This window comes from Chelonoidis abingdonii, chromosome 18 (assembly GCF_003597395.2).
Source record: "Chelonoidis abingdonii isolate Lonesome George chromosome 18, CheloAbing_2.0, whole genome shotgun sequence".
Classification (NCBI taxonomy): Eukaryota; Metazoa; Chordata; order Testudines; family Testudinidae; genus Chelonoidis; species Chelonoidis abingdonii.
This window is the reverse complement of record NC_133786.1, coordinates 18,371,816-18,392,942: the sequence shown is the minus strand read 5'-3', so window position 1 is coordinate 18,392,942 and position 21,127 is coordinate 18,371,816. Positions and strand designations below refer to the sequence as shown.

The following is a 21,127-nucleotide window of genomic DNA, read 5'->3' as shown; positions in this document are numbered from 1 at the left end:
GGTAGGGGCTCAGCGGAGGCCAAAGACTGAACAAAGCATAAAGGTAGGGTCGAGAGTGTGGCAGGATGGAGGAGGGAAGCTTGCATTGTTTGCTGTCCACTTCACTGGAGAATGGCCAATTTAATGGTAGCTTCAAGCACCTTCTACAGCATGCTAAGTGAGGCCAGTTCCACGTGCTGGGCTGCGATTATTTGTGTAGGATGCTGCTGTGTGTGCGTCCCCTCCCCAGACTGCATTCACCCTGTGTTTGGCGGTGGGGTCCCTTTGGCTACAGGTAGTTTGTCTATTTTAAGCTAAGGGAGTAGGTACTATGGAATGACACTACTATAGGAAAGTCATTTCGTGAGCTGCCCATGCCTTCTCCCACTGGAGCACGAAGTGCTATGGCCTAGACGGGTGTGGGAGAGAAATGGCATCATGTCTGGAGCTCACGAGGCCCAGCCCCTATCAGGATAGTCCTTTCATCCAAGGAGCTAAGCACATGAGGAACAGAGTCTCTCCCTGTGCATAAGGTAGTGAGACACCTGTGGAGAAACAGACAGAAGTACAATAATATGCCCAAGATCACCCAGCAGGGCAGTGTAGAGAACCCATGTCTCCCACGCACTAGCCCTGCACTCCAATGAGTAGACTAAGCTTCCCCTCCCCACAAGAGGCCAACACTGAATACTGGGCTGTTAATCTCAGAGCCTCGGCATGCAGAGCTCTTCCACTGCAAAGTATGCATCCAGCCAGCCCAATGTGCTACCAAAGAGTCGCATTTCCCACTGCTCCTTCCAGGTTCCCACAACTGCAGAACAGCTGAGCCCACTTAGCATCTTGTGACAGACAGACACGAAAGCCAAAGACACGAAGACAGCTAGGCTATAAAGCATGAGCTGAAGAGGGAGGAACGATAGAAAATCTATGCATAATATACATACTTTTATTTATGAATTTGTATGTATACAGACTTTCTATACACACATTACCTATATAATAAAAATGTACATGTGTATACATGGTTGTATAAATATATAACTGTAGAAATCTCAGAACCAATCCTGCCTATTCACAGCGATGTCTCCAACACAGATGCTTTGTTTGAGTGGCTGTCATTTAGGACTTGGACAAAAGGGGCAAGTGTCATTTGTGTTGGTTTGGGCCCAGAATTTGATGCACTGAAAAAGAGAGAGTCAATAAGGAGCCACCAGCCCAACGCGAAGGTGGTGTGCTAGACAGAGCTTCTGCCAAGCTCCTGCTGGTTCGGGGCGCTATCTCCAAGGGATGCTCTGCCCCAGAGTGCACCATTAAGATTTCTGCATCTTGGGGACCAAGCCCACAGCAGGGAGTTTAACACGGCAGGATCACTAGGTTCTCCTAACGCAAAGAGCAGCTATTCTTGCTCTAGATGCCTTCTTGTTTCCTTCTTAGCCACAAAGGGCAGACAACGGGGCTTTCCCCCCTGCATTTCACCCTAGTGAACCATGGCTGAGATGGCTCCTGTACAGGCACTAGGATCAGCCTCTCCTCGCCCCAGTTAACAATTCACAGCTCCCAAAGCGATGCACGCTCAGTGGGGGCCAGCTCAGCCATTGGCCTTGACCTACACCAGAGCGGAACACAGTTGGGGTCTAACCCTCCAAATACGGAGAGGGCCAGAGAGCAGCATTTAGAGCAGGAATCAGGACTGTGCATTCTTAGAAACCGCAACTCAACAGCCATCTAAAGAGGGCAAACCTCCCAGCCCAGGGCGAGGACATGGAAAGGTTGGCTCACTAATTTCACCTGCCCCAGGGAGAATTGTTCTTTCCTTTCGGAGCCTCATTTCCCAGGGGACTCCTGTCCCTTGCTCTGCGTTTCCCACCAGCTATGTAGGCTCCCCAGCCCGGGGTGAGGCTCAGCACCCGGAACTGCACAAGCCACATAAGAGTGTTTCCTGGCCAAGCAGCTGGCCCCTGCTGAGTGGCGGGAGGATGGTGTCCCAGGCCACACTTACCTCCTTGTGGAGCACGTGAGAACAGGCCATCGGGTGGAGCTCACTGGGCTGCACGAGTTTCTGGCACATTAGACACAGCTTACAGGTAGCAGGGGCCTGGGTCACAGCAGCAAGCGTGCACACAGAAATGAGAGTCACAGAAGTCCAGTCACCAGACCCAGTTCTAAGCGTCCTGCATCCCCCAGGGTCCACATCCCATTAGACACTAGTGCCTCCTGCCCCCATCCCCACTAAGTGCCCCCATCCCCACTAAGAAGGTACAGGGGAGGCACTGAATATTTACATGGGAAAGCCTGGGGACAGGGAAGCATACCAACTATGTGGCACTGATCAGACCTCCTCCCTCAGGGCACAGTTTGTTCATTCCACGATTGGGCTCTCTCCCGCCCCACGTCAGTGTCGCATGCTTGCCTATCCCAGGCACTCCAGTACGCCAGCTCCCCACACTCCAGTATGTTCCCTCAGGCCCTCACCTGTGCCCTGCTGTGGTAGATGTTGCACTCCTTTCCCTTGTGCTGAGTGCTCATGGCCAGCAGATGGCAAGGTGCCTGTGCCCCAGCCCTTCCGTCCCGCCTCACCAGTCTAAGGTGAGAGCCCAGAGCCTGCACTGTGGGTACCTCCCAGCCTGTGGGGCACATTGCCGAGGTGCACCCAGCCCCCTGCAAGCCGTGCTGGGGAACATGCAGGAACTCCCAGGTAACTAAGAACATCTTACATGTGATGGTGTCCCTGGGTAAGACACCTGAGCCGGTGGCAGGAACATAGGGGTGCTGATCTGGGGCAGAGGAGCAGGAAACATGGGGGCCCTGGTTCGGCCAAGTGGCTGTTAGCAAAGATGATAAAAGGTATTAGGCATGTTTTAGAGGGAGTGCTGAAGTCACCCCAGGGTATTTACGGGGGTGATGGAGACCAGCAGAGAGGGGACCTGTTGGACTCTGACTATTGCCTCCTTGCCCAGGATGGAAAGCTGGGAGCTCTGGCTTTGCCTCTGTGGATGCCATTTGTTTCCTAGGGAATGGCCCTGTAGAGCAGCATAGACCAGAACCATGCTATAGCTCACTCCTGCCGAGCCCTCCTTTGACGAACTCCAACCAACTGCCGCAGGGCTGCCTTGTCCAGGAGCTGAATGCTCCCCCCACTGCTTGGACTCTGACACTACTCATGCAGCTGACCCACCTGAGCACCCACTGCTGCGCCCTGATGCTCGGCCAGCTTTGCGGCTACCAGCTGATTCAGCTCTTCCATGGTCAGCCCTGCCATGGTTCTCCTCACTGTCTTGATCTGCTGCAGTATGTTCGTCAGCTGGGCCCTGAGGAGACAGCAAGCAGGTCAGGAGCACCTGGGGCACAAGTTCTGGTCCCAGGTGCCAGTCAGCTGGAAGGTCTGTTTCACCACAGCGACCTGCGCCCCTTCTAGCAAGGGGCCCGAGATGCTGCCACAGGTTGGAGTCAGCCGTGGCCTTTCCCCAACCGCACACTGAGGTCAGCCACAGGTATGGTTACTTGCCATCCTCTCCTCCAAAGGACGGCTGCAGCACCTGGACAACACGGCACCATCGGCCTACAGATGGCTCCAGTACTGTGGTATCCCTGCACTTCACCACCGCTCATGCATGGATCCCCAGGGAATTCCTGGGAGGCAGGGTAGTGGTATCACTCCATGTTACAGGTGGGGAGCTGAGGCACAGAGATCAAGTGATTTGCCCAAAGTCACACAGAGAGTGTGTCACGGCTAGCGCCCTACCCCGGGACCATGCTCTCATTGCACTGGAAATACTGGGATACCTTAGGGTGAGGCAAGTCTAGAGCTGCCAGTGAACCCAGAAAATCCATGTCCACCTCGAGAGCCCTGCAGCGAGGGCAAACAGCAGCAGCCATCCTTGCTGTTAGAACACAGCAACAGAACACTACTGTGTGCTTTTATTCCAAGTCCCACCACAGTATCTGAGCCCCTTCCAGAAGGGCCTTAGCCAACGCCACGAAGCCCTGTAGAATGTGTCATTCGCTGGCTTCCGTGTACTTCCCAGCAGGTACCACACTCAGTCCCAAGCCCTGACTGAGGCAGAGGCTTCTCCGTTATGCAGACGGAAAGCTGAAGCACAGAGTGAGATACTGCTACGTCTGCTGAGCTGACAGATGCTACTAAAGGACCCAAGGCTATTTGCTGAGAACGCTTCATGCACTGCTTGGCCTTACTGGAACTGTGGTAGCACCGCATACTCAGGGCTCGCTCCACTCTCCGGACACACTCTGGGTTCTCTCCGATGGCACTGTTGGCTACACATTCTCAGAGACTCAAGTCCAGCCTCTTCTAACATCTTGGTTGCCACCCAACATGTAGGGCCCCACCCCAGACAGGGACACTCACTTGTTACACTGGGGAAATCGAGCCAAGAGCTTCTCCAGGATCTTTTCCAGCTTATCGACTGGCTGTGGCCTGTGAAACTCATGAGCACCCTTGACTCCTCCGAGCCCTGGCGGAGGTGGGATAGAGGCAGCAGATGTCATGTGAGGGCCGTGGGTGCTAACAAGAGATGCCAGTACGGGGCTGTTCCTCCCTTGGGAAGCAGGCAGAGGGGGTGAGGGCTGATTAGGCCTGGAGATGACAGGGTTAAGGAGTGGGAAAGAGAGCGCCCGAGGATCAGCACTGGGCATGACCATGGGAACTGGGACCGGCCCAATGGGGAACGGGAGCCTGGGGGTAAGGGATGGATTGGGCTGAAATGCCGGCATCATAAACTCTGTCTGAGAGAGAGAGAAAGAATACTGATTAGAACAGGCCCGTTGGAAGTCAGCCAGGAACTCCTTCCACCCAGACTACAGACATGAAAACCTGGGGGGTGGGAAGGAACCCACACCTCACAGATCCCCAGTTACATCTCCCAGACAGCCGATGAGTGCAGCTGCCATGCTGTCACCAGGGTTGCACTGTCACTTCTGAGCAGGCAGCTGGCTAATACCATGAACACATGCACATGCCAGACCACTACTTAAGCCAGGGTTTGTGACCAGCCTGCACCTCCAGTCTGCCCAAGATAGGCAGCTGTCTGCTGGGGTCAGCAGTGAGGCTCTCTGCTAGCCTTAGAAAAGCCCCACACACGAGTGACCAGGAACTCTTCACACAGAGCATCTGGGCCGGGATCTGGGGAGTGACGCTCACCTCAGATGGGGGTGGTGGCAGGGTGGGAGTTGGGATCTGTGGCAGGCTGCTCAGCTTTGCTCCATTCCTCACCAGCTGAATGTGACCATTGAACTGGTCCTAAGAATGAAGAAAAAAAAATACATGTGTGTGCGTGTGTGTGTGGGGGGTGATACCAACCCCTACCAGTCCCAGAGTCTCCCTCACTCCCAGCATGTGGCGTGACATGGCTGCCAAGGTGAAGGGCCCTAACATCAAGCACCAAAAAAGAGCTCTCCAACCTGGAGACTTTCATTAATAACCAAACTTCCATAAAAACGGACTTCACTAAAATAAGACAGGAGATCACAGCACTCCCTCACCTCTCTACAAGGAAAGGACTGTAAGCTGTCTAAACTCCTACCTGCACATGGGGACACAACCGCAGTACCCTAACCACCCAGCAATATCGTCAATCTATCCACTACACACTCAGCCCAGAAGAAAAGTCTGTCCTATCTCGGGGACTCTCTTCTGCCTGCCACCCCCACCAACATGATACAGTTCTGTGGCGATCTAGAAGCCTACTTTTTGCCGTCTCCGACTCAAAGAATACTTCCAGGACAACACTGACAGTGCACTGATACACAGGTACTCTTCACTAACAGCACAAGAAGAAGAACCCAATGGACTCCCCTGAGGGTCGATGACAGTCTGGACCTATACATTGAATGCTTCGGCCGACGTGCACAGGCAGAAATCGTGGAAAAACAACACCGCTTGCCTTCATAACCTGAGTCGTGCAGAACGCATGCATCCACATGCCTCAGAAACCACCCTGACATTTATCATCAAAGAGGCTGATAAGGAGGTGGCTGTTTCATCATGACAGCGTCTGACTAACCAAAAGGAGGCCGCCAAGACAACTCCTCCAATACCAAATTCTACAGGCCACCTTCCCTCAGATCGCCACTGAGGTACACAAGAAAAACTGACCAAATACTCAGGACACTGCCTAATAACACTGGAACAAATCAGCATACCCTTAAGAGCCCCCGACCAGGATTTTCTATCTACTACCAAGATCCACAAACCCGGAATCTGACGGCCCCATCATCTCGGGCATTGGGCACTGCTCACTGAAGGACTGTCTGGATATGTGGCATCTCTACTCAGACCCTATTGTCACCAGCACTCCCAGCTATCTCCTAACACCACTGATTCCTGAGAAACTACAATGCATTGGTCACCTCCCAGAAAACACCATCTAGCCACCATGGAGTGCAGAGCTCTCTACACAAACATCCCACACACAGATGAATACAAGCTGTCAGAACAGTATCCCTGATGATGCCACAGCACAACGGCTGCTGAGCTCTGTGCCTTTATTACTCACACACAACTATTTCAGTTTGATGACAATAGATATTCTCCAGATCAGTGGCACTGCTATGGGCACCCGCACTGGCCCCACAATACGCCAATATTTTATGGCTGACCTGGAACAACGCTTCCTCAGCTTCTTCGTCCACTCACGGCCCCTTCTTACCTCGCTACATTGATGACATCTTCATCCATCTGCGAACTGGGAAGAGACTCTAGAAAAATTCCACACGATTTCAACAACTTCCACCCCACCATCAAACCTCAGCCTGGACAATTACACGGAGGTTCCACTTTTCTTGACACCACGGTGCAAATTAAGTAATGCGTCACATTAACACACCCTATATCGAAAGCTACAACCGCTATGCCTACTTCATGCCTCCAGCTTCCATCCCGGGCACATCACAACGATCCATTGTTCTACAGGCAAGACTGAACGTGACAAACCGCATCTGCTCTAACCCCTCAGACAGAGATCAACACCTACAAAATCTCCACCAGCATTCTCCAAAACTTACAATACCCGCACGAGGGAAATTAGGAAACAGATCAACAGAGCAGACGTTTACCCAGAAGCCTTCCACTACCAAGACAAACCCAAGAAAGAAACCAACAGGACTCCACTGGCCATTCACATACAGTCCCCCCTAAAACCCCTCCAACGCATCAGTTCAGGGAGCTACAACCCATCCTGGACCAAATGATCCCACACTTTCCCACAGGGCCTTGGGTGGCAGGCCAATCCTTGCCCACAGACAACCCGCCAACTGAAACGGATTCTCCCAGCAACTGCACACCGTACTCATAGTAACTCTACCTCAGGGCAACCAATCATGCAACAAACTCGAGCCAACTCTGCCCAGATATCTACACCAGCGACCACCATCACAGGACCTAACCAGATCGCCACACCATCACTGGTCATTCAACCTGCACGCTCCACCAATGTAATATATGCCATCAATGCCAAGCAATGCCCCTCTGCTATGTACACGGCCAAACTGGACAGTCACTACGGAAAAGGGAATAAATGGACACAAATCAGTATTCAGGATGACAATATTACAAAAACCTGTAGGGAGCACTTCAACCTCCCGTCACACTATAGCAGACCTTAAGGTGGGCCATCCTTGCAGCAAAAAAACTTTCATGACCGAGACTGCAAGAGAAAACTGCTGAGCTTCAGTTCATCCGCAAATTTGACACCATCAGCTTGACTAACAAAGACTGTGGAATGCTTGCCAATTACAGAACCAGTTTCTGCCTTCCCTGGTTTTCACACCTCTAACCTGCTAGAACACGGGCCTCATCCTCCCTGATTGTTAACCTCGTTATCTCTATGCTTGCTTGCTAGCATATATTATAACCTGCCCTGGAAATTCCACTACCTGCGTCTGACGAAGTGGGTATTCACCCACGAAAGCTCACGCTCCAAAACGTCTGTTAGTCTATAAGGTGCCACAGGATTCTCTGCTGCTTTTACAGTTCCAGACTAACACAGCTACCTCTCTGATATCAAGCACCAGCTGGCTGATTCCGCACCCTAACAGAGCTACAGTTTTGCTGGACTGGACCATATGGGGGAGGCAAAGGAATTATCGCTTATGCAAAGGTCTAGCCCCAGCCCCTGCTGCCCTACGGGGCACGTGCACATACTGGAACAGGCAAGGTGGGCGTAGCTATCCATAGTCAGTGCTGTGGGGTAATCTAGGGTCACTGCATTTCTGTGTAGGACCGTGTCCCTGGAGTACGGCTCACAAACCAAAGGAAAGGGTGATGTACACACTTTCAAATGCAATCTCAGACACTCCTTCAAGTGAATCCCATACACACAACACAAGATGAGTCAAGTCCAGGCCCAAATAGCTTTACTATAGAATGTTACTTAGGAAGAAAAGAGAAACCAAGCCTAAAAACCTACTGGGGAGAAGCTGATGAGGTACTGAAGGGCATTTTATTGAGGTTAGGTATCAGCCAGATCCTCAGGCCTGCCTGAGTTGTCCTGCTTACATTTTGTTTTTAATTCCTAAGTCCTGCCCCATCTGGACATGCCCATAATTAGTGTTTCCTATCTAATCAAGTTTATCTTTTACAGTGTTTATTTACTTCACTTTATGATTGCATGCTCACCAAAGAATGGCCAGACAGGGCACAAATCATTGTACAACTGCATTGCTATAGAAAGTAGTGCAGCTATTTGTGTGAGGAACAGATATATTCTAATGAATGGCCAAGTTATTGCCATAATAACATCACAGACCAAATCTGAGACTTTATTACAAAGGGAAGCTAAGTTTCTTCAGAACATCACAAGGCAATGACCTTCAGCCCCACATAAACAAAGCCCCTGGCTGACCAAACGTCTTCAAAAGCCCTATGTCAGGAAGAGATTTCATTGCAAATACGATCCTAGGTGTGTATTAGAACAGCCTCCTTGTATTTTGTTAGAATATTTACATGAAAGCATGTATTAACAATCGAGCAACTGAACGCCACAGACAAATACAGAGAGGGAGCTGGGTATACAGCCAGCCATGAAGGCAACAAGAACCCGAAAACTGATTAATAGACACTAGGTCACACTTTCTATTTGTCAGAGCAACATTCTAAATTTACTTGAAAGTTTTCCTCTGTGTTTAGCTGTCCCCTAATTCAGTGAATCATAGAATCTCAGGGTTGGAAGGGACCTCAGGAGATCATCTAGTCCCACCCTCTGCTCAAAGCAGGACCATTCCCCAACTAAATCATCCCAGCCAGGGCTTTGTCAAGCCTGACCTTAAAAACCTCTAAGGAAGGAGATTCCACCACCTCCCTAGGTAACCCATTCCAGTGCTTCACCACTCTCCTAGTGACAAAGGTTTCGTTAATATTCAACCCAAACCACCTTCACTGCAACTTGAGACCATTACTCCTTCTTCTGTCTCTGGTACCACTGAGAACTGTCTTTGGACCTCTCTTTCAGGTAGCTGAAAGCAGCTATCAAATCCCCCCTCATTCTTCTCTTCTGCAGACTAAACAATCCCAGTTCCCTCAGCTTCTCCTCATAAGTCACGTGCTCCAGCCCCTTAATCATTTTTGTTGCCCTCCACTGGACTCTTTCCAGTTTCTCCACATCCTTCTTGTAGTGTGGGGCCTAAAACTGGACACAGTACTCCAAATGAGGCCTCACCAATGTTTTACTGGCAATGCTCCTACCTATACAGCCCAAAATGCCATTAGCCTTCTTGGCAACAAGGGCACACTGTAGACTCATAACCAGCTTCTCATCCACTGTAACCCCTAGTCATTTTCTGCAGAACTGCTGCCTAGCCATTTGCTCCTTAGTCTGTAATAGTGAATGGGATTCTTCCATCCTAAGTGCAGGACTCTGCACTTGTCCTTGTTGAACCTCATCAGGTTTCTTTTGGCCCAATCCTCATTTGTCTAGGTCCCTCTGTATCCTGTCCCCACCCTCCAGCGTCTAGGTTCAAACTACAGAATAACAGATTTAGACTGAATCTCAGGAAAAACTTCCCAACTGTAAGAACTGTAGGACAATGGAATAAACTGCCTAGGGAGCTTTTGGAAGCTCCTTGACTGGAGGTTTTCAAAAGGAGGCTGGAGCCATCTGCCTTCAATGGTTTAGACACAACAAATCCTGCACATTAGACTAGATGACCCTTCGGGTTCCTTCTAACCCCCTGATTCTATGGTTTGAGACCACATCTGAGGCACGGCCTTGTCAAGGTCATTAATATCCGGCCATTTGGGAGTGTTCGTTTTCATGCTCATTGACAGAGTTCTGCAGTTATTCCTAACACCAGTTTAAGCGGTAAATGTTAGCAATGTGGTTGGAGCTGTAGGAGACACAGAACAGGGACAATGGGAGTCCCGAACAGTTTAATCTAATGATCATTTAAGGACTTGCTTGAGAACATCTGACAAGACTTGAAGAATCAGTGAAGGGGGCTGCGGCGGGGGGTGTGGTAACCCAATCAAGTACTTAAAATTTGTTTCATGCTCCCATTCCTCCCTTCTAAGTATTTTTAGGGATTGCTTGATGCCCAGCAGAAACCCTACCCGGACACTTTCTTTGGTCATTCGTATCCTGTTCAGCCTCATTTCCCACTCCTGCTTGGGTCGCATGGTCTCCAGCGTGGGTGGCGCTGACCTACATAAAGACAAGGAGAATTAAAAGGGAAAAGAATGTTTGAGCCCGTGATTTTTGGTAGCAAAATGGGAACACCTACAAGCAGGAACAACAGACACACCTATTCACATGTTACTGTCCATTGTTTTTCTCCCAACCCTGCCCCTCTTCCCTTTTCCCTCCATTGCAACTGTAATCCACTTTCTGCTCAAAGAGAGCAGACCTTCAGATGGTGCAGCTTGGGAGTTAGTACACAAGATGTGCATCTCCTGGATGCTGGTGAAGAAAACTACAGCACACAAACAATAGATTTGGTGCATGACAGATGCTCAGCAGACAAGAGGAAAGAATATGCGGTAGCTAAAGATTAAGGAAAACACACGGAAAACTGGAACTCCACCATCTAGTGCTTTGAGGACCTCAGGGCAGGAAACCCTAACTTGGTTGTAACAAAGTCTCTCACATTCAAGCACAGATTAGTTGGGGTTTTAGGAGGGGGTGAATAGGAGTCAACTGGTTTAGCTTCACTCCCTATTGGCCAATACAGAACTCACTTGAGGTAGGTGAGGTGTAGCTCCGCCTCTTTTTCGGCTTCTTCTAGTTTCAGAACCAGCAGCTCCTTCCGGCTCTCCAAAGACAATATCTAATGGAGAGAGACCACAGACATCGAGCGCATGTACTTGATTATCTCCCACAGGCCATGTTGCTCATCTTCCCAGGTTGAGCTTGTCACTTTGCACAGTGCTTAGCACAATAGGGCCCCAATCCTGACAAACATCCATCAGCAGATCACAGTTCAGTAATTTTTCTTGCTCTCTGCAAAGAGCAAGACCCATCCAAAGAGCCCAACACTCCACTGTTCCTTTCACATATTTTGCAGGGAAGACACATACACTGTGCCATTCTCAGCCTGCCATGATTAATAACTCTAGGCCAGTGGTTCTCAATCCACGGCCCACTTGCAGCCCAGTCAGCACACAGCTGCGGCCCAGGTGACTTCTCAGGGCCATGCAGGTAGTTTATCTATTGTGTGGATGTAGCCCACATAATACACACAGAGCTGTATATGTGGCCCACAATGGTAAATCACTTGAGAACTACTGGACTATGCACTGTTCTGCATCAATCCATGACTTGCAACCATGCCCTGCAATAAGGCGCCTTATACCAACCTCTGCTTTCCAAGCCCTTTCTGTTTCCTCCAGGATGTTCCTATTGATCTCATTGTGCTGGTTCTTCAGCTTATCTAGTTCCATCTCCCATACCTCCCTAGAAGCAAAAGCAGAGCAAGTATCTCTATTGCCTAAACAGACATGTTGACTGGCCATCTGGGATTGCAGAGTGGCCAAACTATTTGGTAAGCTGCCAGCACATTCCTTGGTTGCCTTAAGCCCAAGGATTGCACCCAGTTTGCAGACTATGGCAGCAATGACCTTCATCAGACATGTAGAGGCCATAGATCTCAAGCCCAAGCTGGGTCAGTGAGTACAAGTGACCAGTCATTTCACAGCAGGACATTGAACATCTTACTCTGAAATGGGCACCCCTGAATCAGCCATGGAGATCCCTGTAAACTTTCGTTGCTCAAAGTTACACCTTCTAAGATGGGGTTCAAAGATGGTAGTAATGAATGGTCTGCTCTCCTCCTCTTTGTCTCTGTGTGCGGGACGGAGTGCCTAACAGTGCAGGTTACCCCTTGCCAAGATTGTGTCCAAGTCTGGCAGAAAAAAATACCTGTCTGAACTAGAGAGACCTTAAAGCGATGTGGGGGTTCTAGAGGATCACAAATTGCATACAAGTCATCAATGAGCTGCAGTTGTGAAAAAGGCTAATATCACTGTGGGGTGTATTAACAGGATTGTCGTATGAAAAACATAGGTGGTAACTGTCCCACTCTACTCAGCACTGGTGAGGCCTCAGCTGCAGAACTGTCTCCAGTTCTGGGTGCCACACTTCAAGAAAGAAGTAGATAAGCTGGAAAATGTCCAGGGGAGAACAACAATAACGATAAAAGTCTTAGAAAACTGGACTGATGAGGAAAGGTTAAAAAAAGCTGGGCATGTTTAGTCATGAGAAAAGATGACTGAAGAGGGACCCGGGAACAGTCTTCAAACACATTAAGGGCTGTTATAAAAGGACTGTGATCAGTGCTTCTCCATGTCCACTGAAGGTAAAACAAGAAGTAATGGGCTTAATCTGCAGCAAGGGAGATTTAGGTTAGATTAGGAAAAACTTAACTATAAGGATAGTTAAGCTCTGGAAGGGGCTTTCAATGGAGGTTGTGGAATTCCTGTCGAACAGGCTGGACAAACACTTGTCCAGGAGGTCTAGGTTTACTGGTCCTGCCCTCGGTGCAGGAAGCTGGACTAATGGCCTCTTGAGGTCCCTTCCAGATGAATCAAAACCCCCGATCCAAACAGCCCAAACTCTGAAAAAGTTCTATTTTTAGGGTCTCATATTACTGCCCATCACTATTATCTGAGCACTCAAGTTTGGCTCTGGATCAGTACTTTGAAGCTTGAACCTGTCTCTACTCAGAACATAAATACTCCAAAGTTAAAAACAGCACTGGGGCAAAAGTATATGATAGCACAATGGGATAAACAGACGAGTCTGACCTCTGCAAGCACAAGTTCAGTTACAGGTAGAGGTGACAAAGTCATTCCATGTGGCCTAATTCTCATCCACACCAATGAAGAACTTGGCAGTCTCTGCTCATGATAAGCCTGTGCATAACAGGTAGGAACTGATGGGCAATGGCAGAGCTGAGGAGGAGACAAAAAGCATGCACCCTACTCCATGTGCCTCTAGTCCACATTATCAGCCTCTCACTTGGAGCATCACATTTACCCAGGGGGAAAAAGGTGACGCAAGTCTCACTTTGGAGCTATTGTGTGTGATTTAATGTTTCCAAAGAATTAAGGGGAAGGGAATGGAAGGAGAGCACTCCACAGAACGGATTTTATAGAAACAGGGTCCTACTTTTCATCAGACTGCTCTGCGATTAGAGAAACAATTTTATTTTCCTTCTCCTCCTGTTCTTTCAGTAACCTGCAAAAGGGAGAAAGGACAGATCAAGTCACTTACTGCAAGTATGGAGCCTTTCGCTTATCGCTGTAGAGGGCTCAGGACTAAGAGCACATCAAAATCAGGAGCTCAATACAGTGATCTACTTTGAGAAATCAACCACAAGTATTTTTGTAAGGATGCCAGTGATGCTTTCAGGGGAGCATAAATCTTCACTATATCATGAAATTGTGCAAAGAAAGCCACTGTCCAAGCACCAGTTTATTTGCAGAGGGACACACAGTAAATGGATTTGGTACTTGGATTATTATTATGAAGGTAGTTTTAGGACTCTTTAGAAAAATGCAATCTCTGTGCTCTTCAAAGTAAGACCTACAGCATGGGACAGTAGATGATAAACTCTCTCCCAAAGTGTAAGATTATCCCCTCCCTTCTCCCAAAAGGAACCCAAAGTACTTTACAAGGTATGAGCCAAATTCTGCTCATTTTATCCATGTAACAGTCCCATTGTAACCAGTGAGGCCGTTTGCATGAGAAAGGCCAGCAGCATGTGGTCCTAGAGAAGAACAGCAGCTGTTTTTACAGTGCTGCATACTCAATCCTCCTGAGCAGCTCTGGGTGAGCAGTGAAGAACAACTCGGCCACCTAATACTGTTAGCTATCTGTAGGGCCCCATCCATGTAGCATCTGAGCAAACCATCCACAGGAGTAATTCTGGGTAGACAGGGAGTGATCAGTCAAACTGAAATTGGGCCACAACACCAAGATGGCAAAGCACTGACTGAGCGACTCCAAGTACTCAGGGCTTCAGCTGTATGTCTCCTTTGTCAAGATCTGTCAGCCAACAATCTTAACATTGTCTCTTTGAAAACACATCCATTTTGGGGAGTCTCTGTATACTTAGATCAACTACAGACCAAGTTGCTTAAAACCTGAACAGACCTCCCCTAATATATTAAAACACACACTGCTAGAGATACCTTTGACAGTCCAGAAAGGTCCCATGGTGATGCACGCTCCATCTAGTGCATCAGACTAACCAGAGGTGCTCTAGGGTTCAATCATACACTGTTTTATTTCAATAAACCCTTGCTCTCCCACAGGAATACCTTCTGCCTTTCTCACAGAGCTTCTCAATTTCGGCTTTCAGATCCTGCTCCTTTTGCAAGAATTCTTTCTTCTCTTTCTCCATCTTCTTCTTGGTCTCTTCTCGTTTGATCGTCACATCCTGAATGGCCTTCAGGATCTCCTAAAGCATAGCCAGTACCAAGCAAATAAAGAACGTAAGCTCACCACAAGATTGTTTTTTTAAATTCTGCACTTGGTGCAATTAATTGTGTGGATAATTACATATCCCACAAAACGGTTTTAAAAGATAAATGTTAGATCAGTCATGCAAGGTGATGGGCTGAGGATTATGAACAGGAAACTAAAATCTGCTGCACAAGACAGATAAGTGGTCTACGTCGCAGGTTCATGCGGCGAGGAGTGGGTGGTCCAAAACAGGTGTCAGGGTTAATAACCTTCCTCCTTTTCTTTAAATCTAGATAAGAGACTGTGCCGAAGCTTTTTTCTGTTCTGACAAGGGGCCACAGTATGGAAGAAGAGACTGAGAACCACTGGTCTAAACCAATGGCTCTCCAGCTGCAGGACAGAGCTGACCTGTCACACAGTGCTAACTCTCCTTGTTCCCAGCTCCTATGATTCATACATGAAATGCTTCCCTAGTGCTACTGCTGTGGTTGTCTTGGGGATGCTAGAAGATCATGAACATGAAGGAACCGGTCCACGAGATGCTGTTTATTTAGATGTAATCCACATGATTAAAGATTCGGAAAAATAGACACCTAAAAAAGTCCTTTGCCTTGACTCTCGCCATGACCAATATCTGACTCTTAGAAGAATCCCCACATAACACACTTGGCTAGTTGCGCTATGTTCCCCATAAGGGAAATCCCTTCCTGAGCTCTCCAAGCATCATCTTGTGCCCTGCAGCATGGCACTGGATTACCCCAGTTTAGCAGTACAATCGTGAACGGTGTTGGCCAGCCTGAATGTTGAGAGAGAAAGTGCTTCATTTGATACCTGGTGATTCTTCATCTCTTCTTCCCTTCGTTGCTGGAGCTGCTTGAGCTGCACCTGGAGTTGATTCTCCACCTGCCTCTGTTTGTCTAGCACTTCCTGGTAACGTTCCTTCAACAAGGCCCTTTCAGACATCATTTTGCCCTGTAATGGACAAAAGTGTAGGCAATTGTTTCCTCTCTCCTACTGCATCAAAGAGAATGATGTAGACAGACCTGTCATGCAGGACAAAGTGCTGATGCAATCAGAGGAGAGCAAGTCATCCCAGTAGGGTAATAAAAGCTCAGGAGAAGGCAAGATGCAGGCTGTGAAGAGCCAGGGTTAGCATGATTCCCAGTCAAATAGCGCAGGCCCTCTTGGATCAGAAAAGGCATACACTCCCATATCACTAAGCAGGTATCAACTAGTTTTCAGCTTCTTGTCTAGCAACTAATTACAGGACTGTAAAGCTGCCATTTAAATGAGGCAGTATGTCTGGTGGTTAGAGCACAGGGGGACTAAGAATCAGATTCATGGGTTCCAGATACTACCTTCTGGAAATTCACTTAATGTCTCCAGGGTGCAATTTTTTCAGATGTAGATATGATATTAATGTTTCCCAACCTAATACTAGTGCTGTGACAATTCACGAAAGGTTTTGTCAAACGCTTTGGAAGCAAAGGAGCTCAAAAGGAGCAAGGGTGAGGGAGATTTGGAAAGAAATAAGCCAGTGGTATTTCAATTGCCTTGCGGCCAAAGTGAAACCAAGGTAGGTCCAAGGTATCATATTGTAAGAAAAAACTGCCAGGATCCTCCTTCCCTCACATGTTGGGTATGTCACATGTAGAACGAGTGACACAGAAAACTGCCCGATTATATAAATACTAAACACATCACCATGATGTGTGCTTCGGACAGGATCTCAAAGCACTTTACCAACATCAGTGAAGCCTCAATGGGTATAGCTATGCTACAGTGTAAACCCAGCATTAGAAGAACTCCAGTTAGCAGACTCTGGGTTTGTTAACCTAGGGCTTGAGTTTCGACACTCATTTGTAACCTCAGATGAGGAACTGTTGAACCTTGGGTCCCAAATTGAGGCTCCAGAGTTTATACTGCACTATGCAGGCCCAAGTTCAATCACGTGCATATCCCAGATTTCCTAGCATTCTAGCCCTTTGTTCATGGTGCATTGTGGGAAAACGTGACTGTCCAGAGGGACAAAAAGTCAGCCCATGGAACTGTAGAATACTGTTGGCAGATTTTCAGAAGATGAGTCCAGCGGGGCTATGTCTACATGAAAAGCAATAGGGCTTGAACCCTGAGTCCTGGCTTTGACCCACCATCTCATGGGGTCCCAGGACCCTGGGTTAGCATGATTTATGCATAGACAGAAGGGGGCTAGGCTTGAGCCTGAATCCTGAGCTACACTCCAGTATAGACACACCAATGTCATTTCACCCGTAAGTAAACAGAGAAGATGTAGGGCCTCATTTTCAGTGGTCCTGTTGGGATCCTGAGTTCCCACTGACTTCACTGAGTCACAAACCCTGAGAACAGGGAATGGAGGCCTCCTCAGGCCTGAATAACTTGCCCAGTGACAGAATCAGTAAAAGATCGTGATCGGAAGCCAGGAATTTGAGATGTAATCCCCTATTCTAATCACAAGACTGGCTGTTCTTTAGTACTCACCAAGTTCTTTTCAATATCTTGATCGGTGTTCACCTCCAGATCAGCAGTCTTGAAGTCAGTCTGCACAGGTAGAAACGGTTACTTGTGTTAGAGCTCTTTGGAGGTGCAAACGATAGTTTCATGCACAGACAGTTCCCACTTTTAGCGCTCCCCTGAGCCAGCCCTGACACCATTTCATTCATCAGCCTTGAAGCAACATAAGACAATTGGGCAACATGACTGGGACCAGAGTCAGTGCTCAGGTCAGTTGGTGCTCATAATTCCCCCACCCACTTGTTTGTTTACAAAAGACAATACGCACACACTGTAATGGATTTTATAAGGTACAGAGGCATGTACTGCTTTGTATCGGGAACGCCTGCAGTCCAGCTTACTCATTGCTAGGCTATCTGCCATTCTCACATCCTTTCCTCCTACAAAATAGCTGACATCTGTAACAGCCTACCAAGGAAAGAGCCCTTCCAGGGAGCCTAGAAAATGACCTCTACAAACCAGGGAAATCAGAAACCATCCAGAACAGACACAGAAGCTTTAGTTCTTCCTTCCACAAGAGGCACATATCGCATGAACATATTGGCAAAGGACAACAAGGACTGTTCCAAACCTAAGAAAATTACTGGACTTTAAAAGGGATTCTGTCTCTAGGAAGAGTTCCCGCAGGATCCTCTGTTCCACATCACATACTGTGAATTGGTGGATTAAAAGGCCCTATGGAACTGTTATGAATTTACTTGCCTGAAATAAATGAAACAAACAGAAAACCAGAAGAGTTTGCCTGGTGCACACAGCAGGCTCTCAGCTGGGAATCAGTGCTTCTGTCTTCCACCCCCCAACACTGTGCCCCCCCCCCCCCAAAATAAAAAAAAAACACAATCTGGAGAAAACTCAAGCTTCATGAACATAAGGAAATTGGTACCTGACCTGCACTGCAATGTTCTGAGAGGGCTTCTGGGATGAAGCTTCCTGATCTGAGTCCTGCTCAACTCTGTTGTTTTCAATCCCATTCTCCCCATTTGGTGGCACCTCCAGGAGTTTACTGTCCAGCTCCAGAGCCCCATCCCCTCTGGCCTGCTGCAAGTGTGAAGCTTCCAGTTCACCTTCAGAGCAATTATTGGTAGCACGTTGCTGTTCTGCATGGACGTCAACCTGGAAGTGCAGAGAAACTGTTTGCAGATTTTCCCCAGGCAGCAAGGTTCTCTCTTCTTCCATCGCACTGTCTGAACCCTCTGAATCAGACTGATACAGCTCTTCAGTTGAGGAACACCTCTGTGTCTCTCTGGAAACAGCACCAGAGTGTCCTACCACTCTGGGCATAGGTTCTTCTCCTTTGTTTTCTGCAGCCAGCAGAGACGCATCGGTCAGCAATATCCCAGGATCTCTTTCTGCTCCTCCTGAATGAGCATCTCCTGTACTCTCACTTGTTATTGGTTGGCTATGATCAGCAGCTTCCAATGATAGGGGATCATTTTCTTGTATAGAAAGGTCACTTATGCTATTCAAAAGAAACAGATACTAATCCATACTTTGCATTCTGATTTCATCTGTCACCTAAGTATCTCAAAGTGCTTTAAAAAGTATATCCCACAATCACCCTGTGAGGTAGTTGAACGTTCTCATATTACAGCTGGAGAAACTGAGATAGAGGAGAAGCAACTTGTTCAAGCCCACATGGCAAGTCAGTCGCAAAGCCAAAATCTCAGATGAAGAAGACCCAAGTTACTATTAGGCCACACTCCCTCCCTGATATACTTTGCTCTATTTATTGCACGCTCTTCGATCGGTGCCATTCTCTTTATTGGTAGGGATTTTAGAAACTGCCACTCAGAACCTACAGCTAGAACATCATCCCCTTCCCTACAGCGCAGTGATAAGAGGACTAGTAGAGAAATGGTCTTCCATTTTCCCCACTCTCAATTGCCTCCAAATGCTGTCTCAAAACAAGCTAGTTCAATAAGTTACCACCACCTTGGACTTCTACCACCAAGGGCAGTCCTGCTTTTGCAGAAGTAAGAGGCCATTAAAAGGAACCATTGGATTGATTTTGTGGATCTCTTTACACAAACCATCAGTGAGCAACCACACACACACACCCCTACATCCTACCTCACAGACAAATTGTCGAGGTCTTTGTATGGGTCTGATTCTCGTGGGACCAGTTGGCCAGCAGTGGAATTCTCAGGAACAGGCACCTCATCCTTGGTTTGCTCTGATGCCATAGTCCTTTCACTGCAGATAAAAATTATAATTAGTATTACAGACGCATATATTGGTCCCTCCCAATATGAGGGCCCCCTTGTGCTAAGGGCTTCACAAACATGTCATAAGAATCCCCACTGCAAAGAGTTTACAGTCTACACAGAGAAGACGAAGCGTCGGAAAAAGAATGTATCGCTATCACCATTTTACAGATGCAAATATGAAGCATTAAAGAGATACATTTCCTATTTATTTATAACTTTAGAAGTATAGGACATTACAACAAAGGCAAAAATGTTTAAAACAGAATCCCTGGGAACCATTAAAGTGGATACATCTATATATGGCATCTTCGGACATTGTGGGTCATTATTACCAGACATTAGTTAACAGACAAATAAAAGATAAAATCACTAAAATTACAACTGTATCATCTTCTATTATTAAAGAGATCAATAGGGTGTCAGTGACAACCACACACAAAGTATGAAAGAGGAAACAAGTAACTGCTGATGCAGGATGCCAGTACCCCTTTTCAGCAAATATTCAGACCCGTAGGGCTAATCCATGGCACTCTTGCAAACATGCAATCTACACAATACAGGACTGTCCAATGTGACTCAGTCACTTTACAGTCTGAGACCAGCTGAAATATTCGACAAGTAAGTCTATATATTTATATGGGGAGAAATTCCCATGGACTTCATACACAGTGTCCACACCTTTAAGAGCTTGGCTACACTAGAAAAATGGGTCAGGGAGCATTAACTAACAGCAATCTCCTTTTTGGGGTAGCTGCACAGCAATGCCTTTGACCTCAACGGGGCAGGCTGAGTACCACCCAAGGCTGGTCAAGAAGACTAAAAGGTGTTGCAATGCATCCACATTAGGAACAAAAGGTGTGATTACGCAGAAGTGAGTTAACTACCCTGACCGACACCTCCCTCCACCCATTTTGACAAGGCTGGAAGCTGTCACTGCTCTTGAGATCCAGGCCATTTAAACGCAAACCAGAAGGCAGTTCTGAGAGAACCAGGCTCCCCCCTTGCTGGAACCCGGGGCATGGCTGGGCCCATGCAGCTATTGCAGAGAAGGGGCAGGCACCCCCGAGGGAAAGGTACAGGAGCAGCCGCTCCTTGGATAGGGCCAGCGGGGACAGCCACTGCTGGGGAAGAAGGGCGCTTCTCAGGCAGGAGCCAAGGGACTCTGGGGGCAGGAGGTAGGGAGCTCGCTCAGACACCCCCCATTGCAGACCGGAGAGGAGCCCCCACGACAGGGGGGCGGGAGGCCGGAGGGGAGCCCCCTGGGGGGGGCAGGGAGAAGGGGACCGAGGAGGGGGAGGCGGGCACGGAGCCCCCACGGAGAGAGAAGGGCTGGGGCCGGAGGGAGGCTCCCCCAGGGCAGAGAAAAGTGGAGGGGGCGGAGGAGAAGGAGCGGGGGCCGGAGGGGAGCTCCCCTGGGGAGGAAGGAGAAAGGGGGAGCGGAGCCCCCGGGACGGGGAACAGGGCGCAGGGGAGGGTCCCCCGGGGCGGGGGGGGGGG

General features: G+C 48.4%; 1 protein-coding gene across 1 annotated transcript; it reads right to left on the bottom strand.

The window, feature by feature from the left end:
• Window positions 1-905: 905 nt before the first annotated feature.
• RNF214 (ring finger protein 214) lies at window positions 906-20,713 on the bottom strand. The gene is made up of 16 exons (XM_032796076.2): window positions 20,309-20,713; window positions 19,494-19,616; window positions 18,312-18,882; window positions 17,391-17,450; window positions 15,723-15,863; window positions 14,747-14,886; window positions 13,593-13,661; window positions 11,783-11,879; window positions 11,165-11,253; window positions 10,541-10,631; window positions 5,138-5,236; window positions 4,346-4,722; window positions 3,155-3,287; window positions 2,694-2,801; window positions 1,979-2,074; window positions 906-1,160 (listed from the first exon to the last, which is right to left on the bottom strand). Exons 2-16 carry the CDS (start codon window positions 19,604-19,606, stop codon window positions 1,095-1,097), a joined length of 2,250 nt encoding a protein of 749 aa, XP_032651967.1. The 5' UTR covers window positions 19,607-19,616; window positions 20,309-20,713; the 3' UTR covers window positions 906-1,094.
• Between the last annotated feature and the right edge of the window lie 414 nt (window positions 20,714-21,127).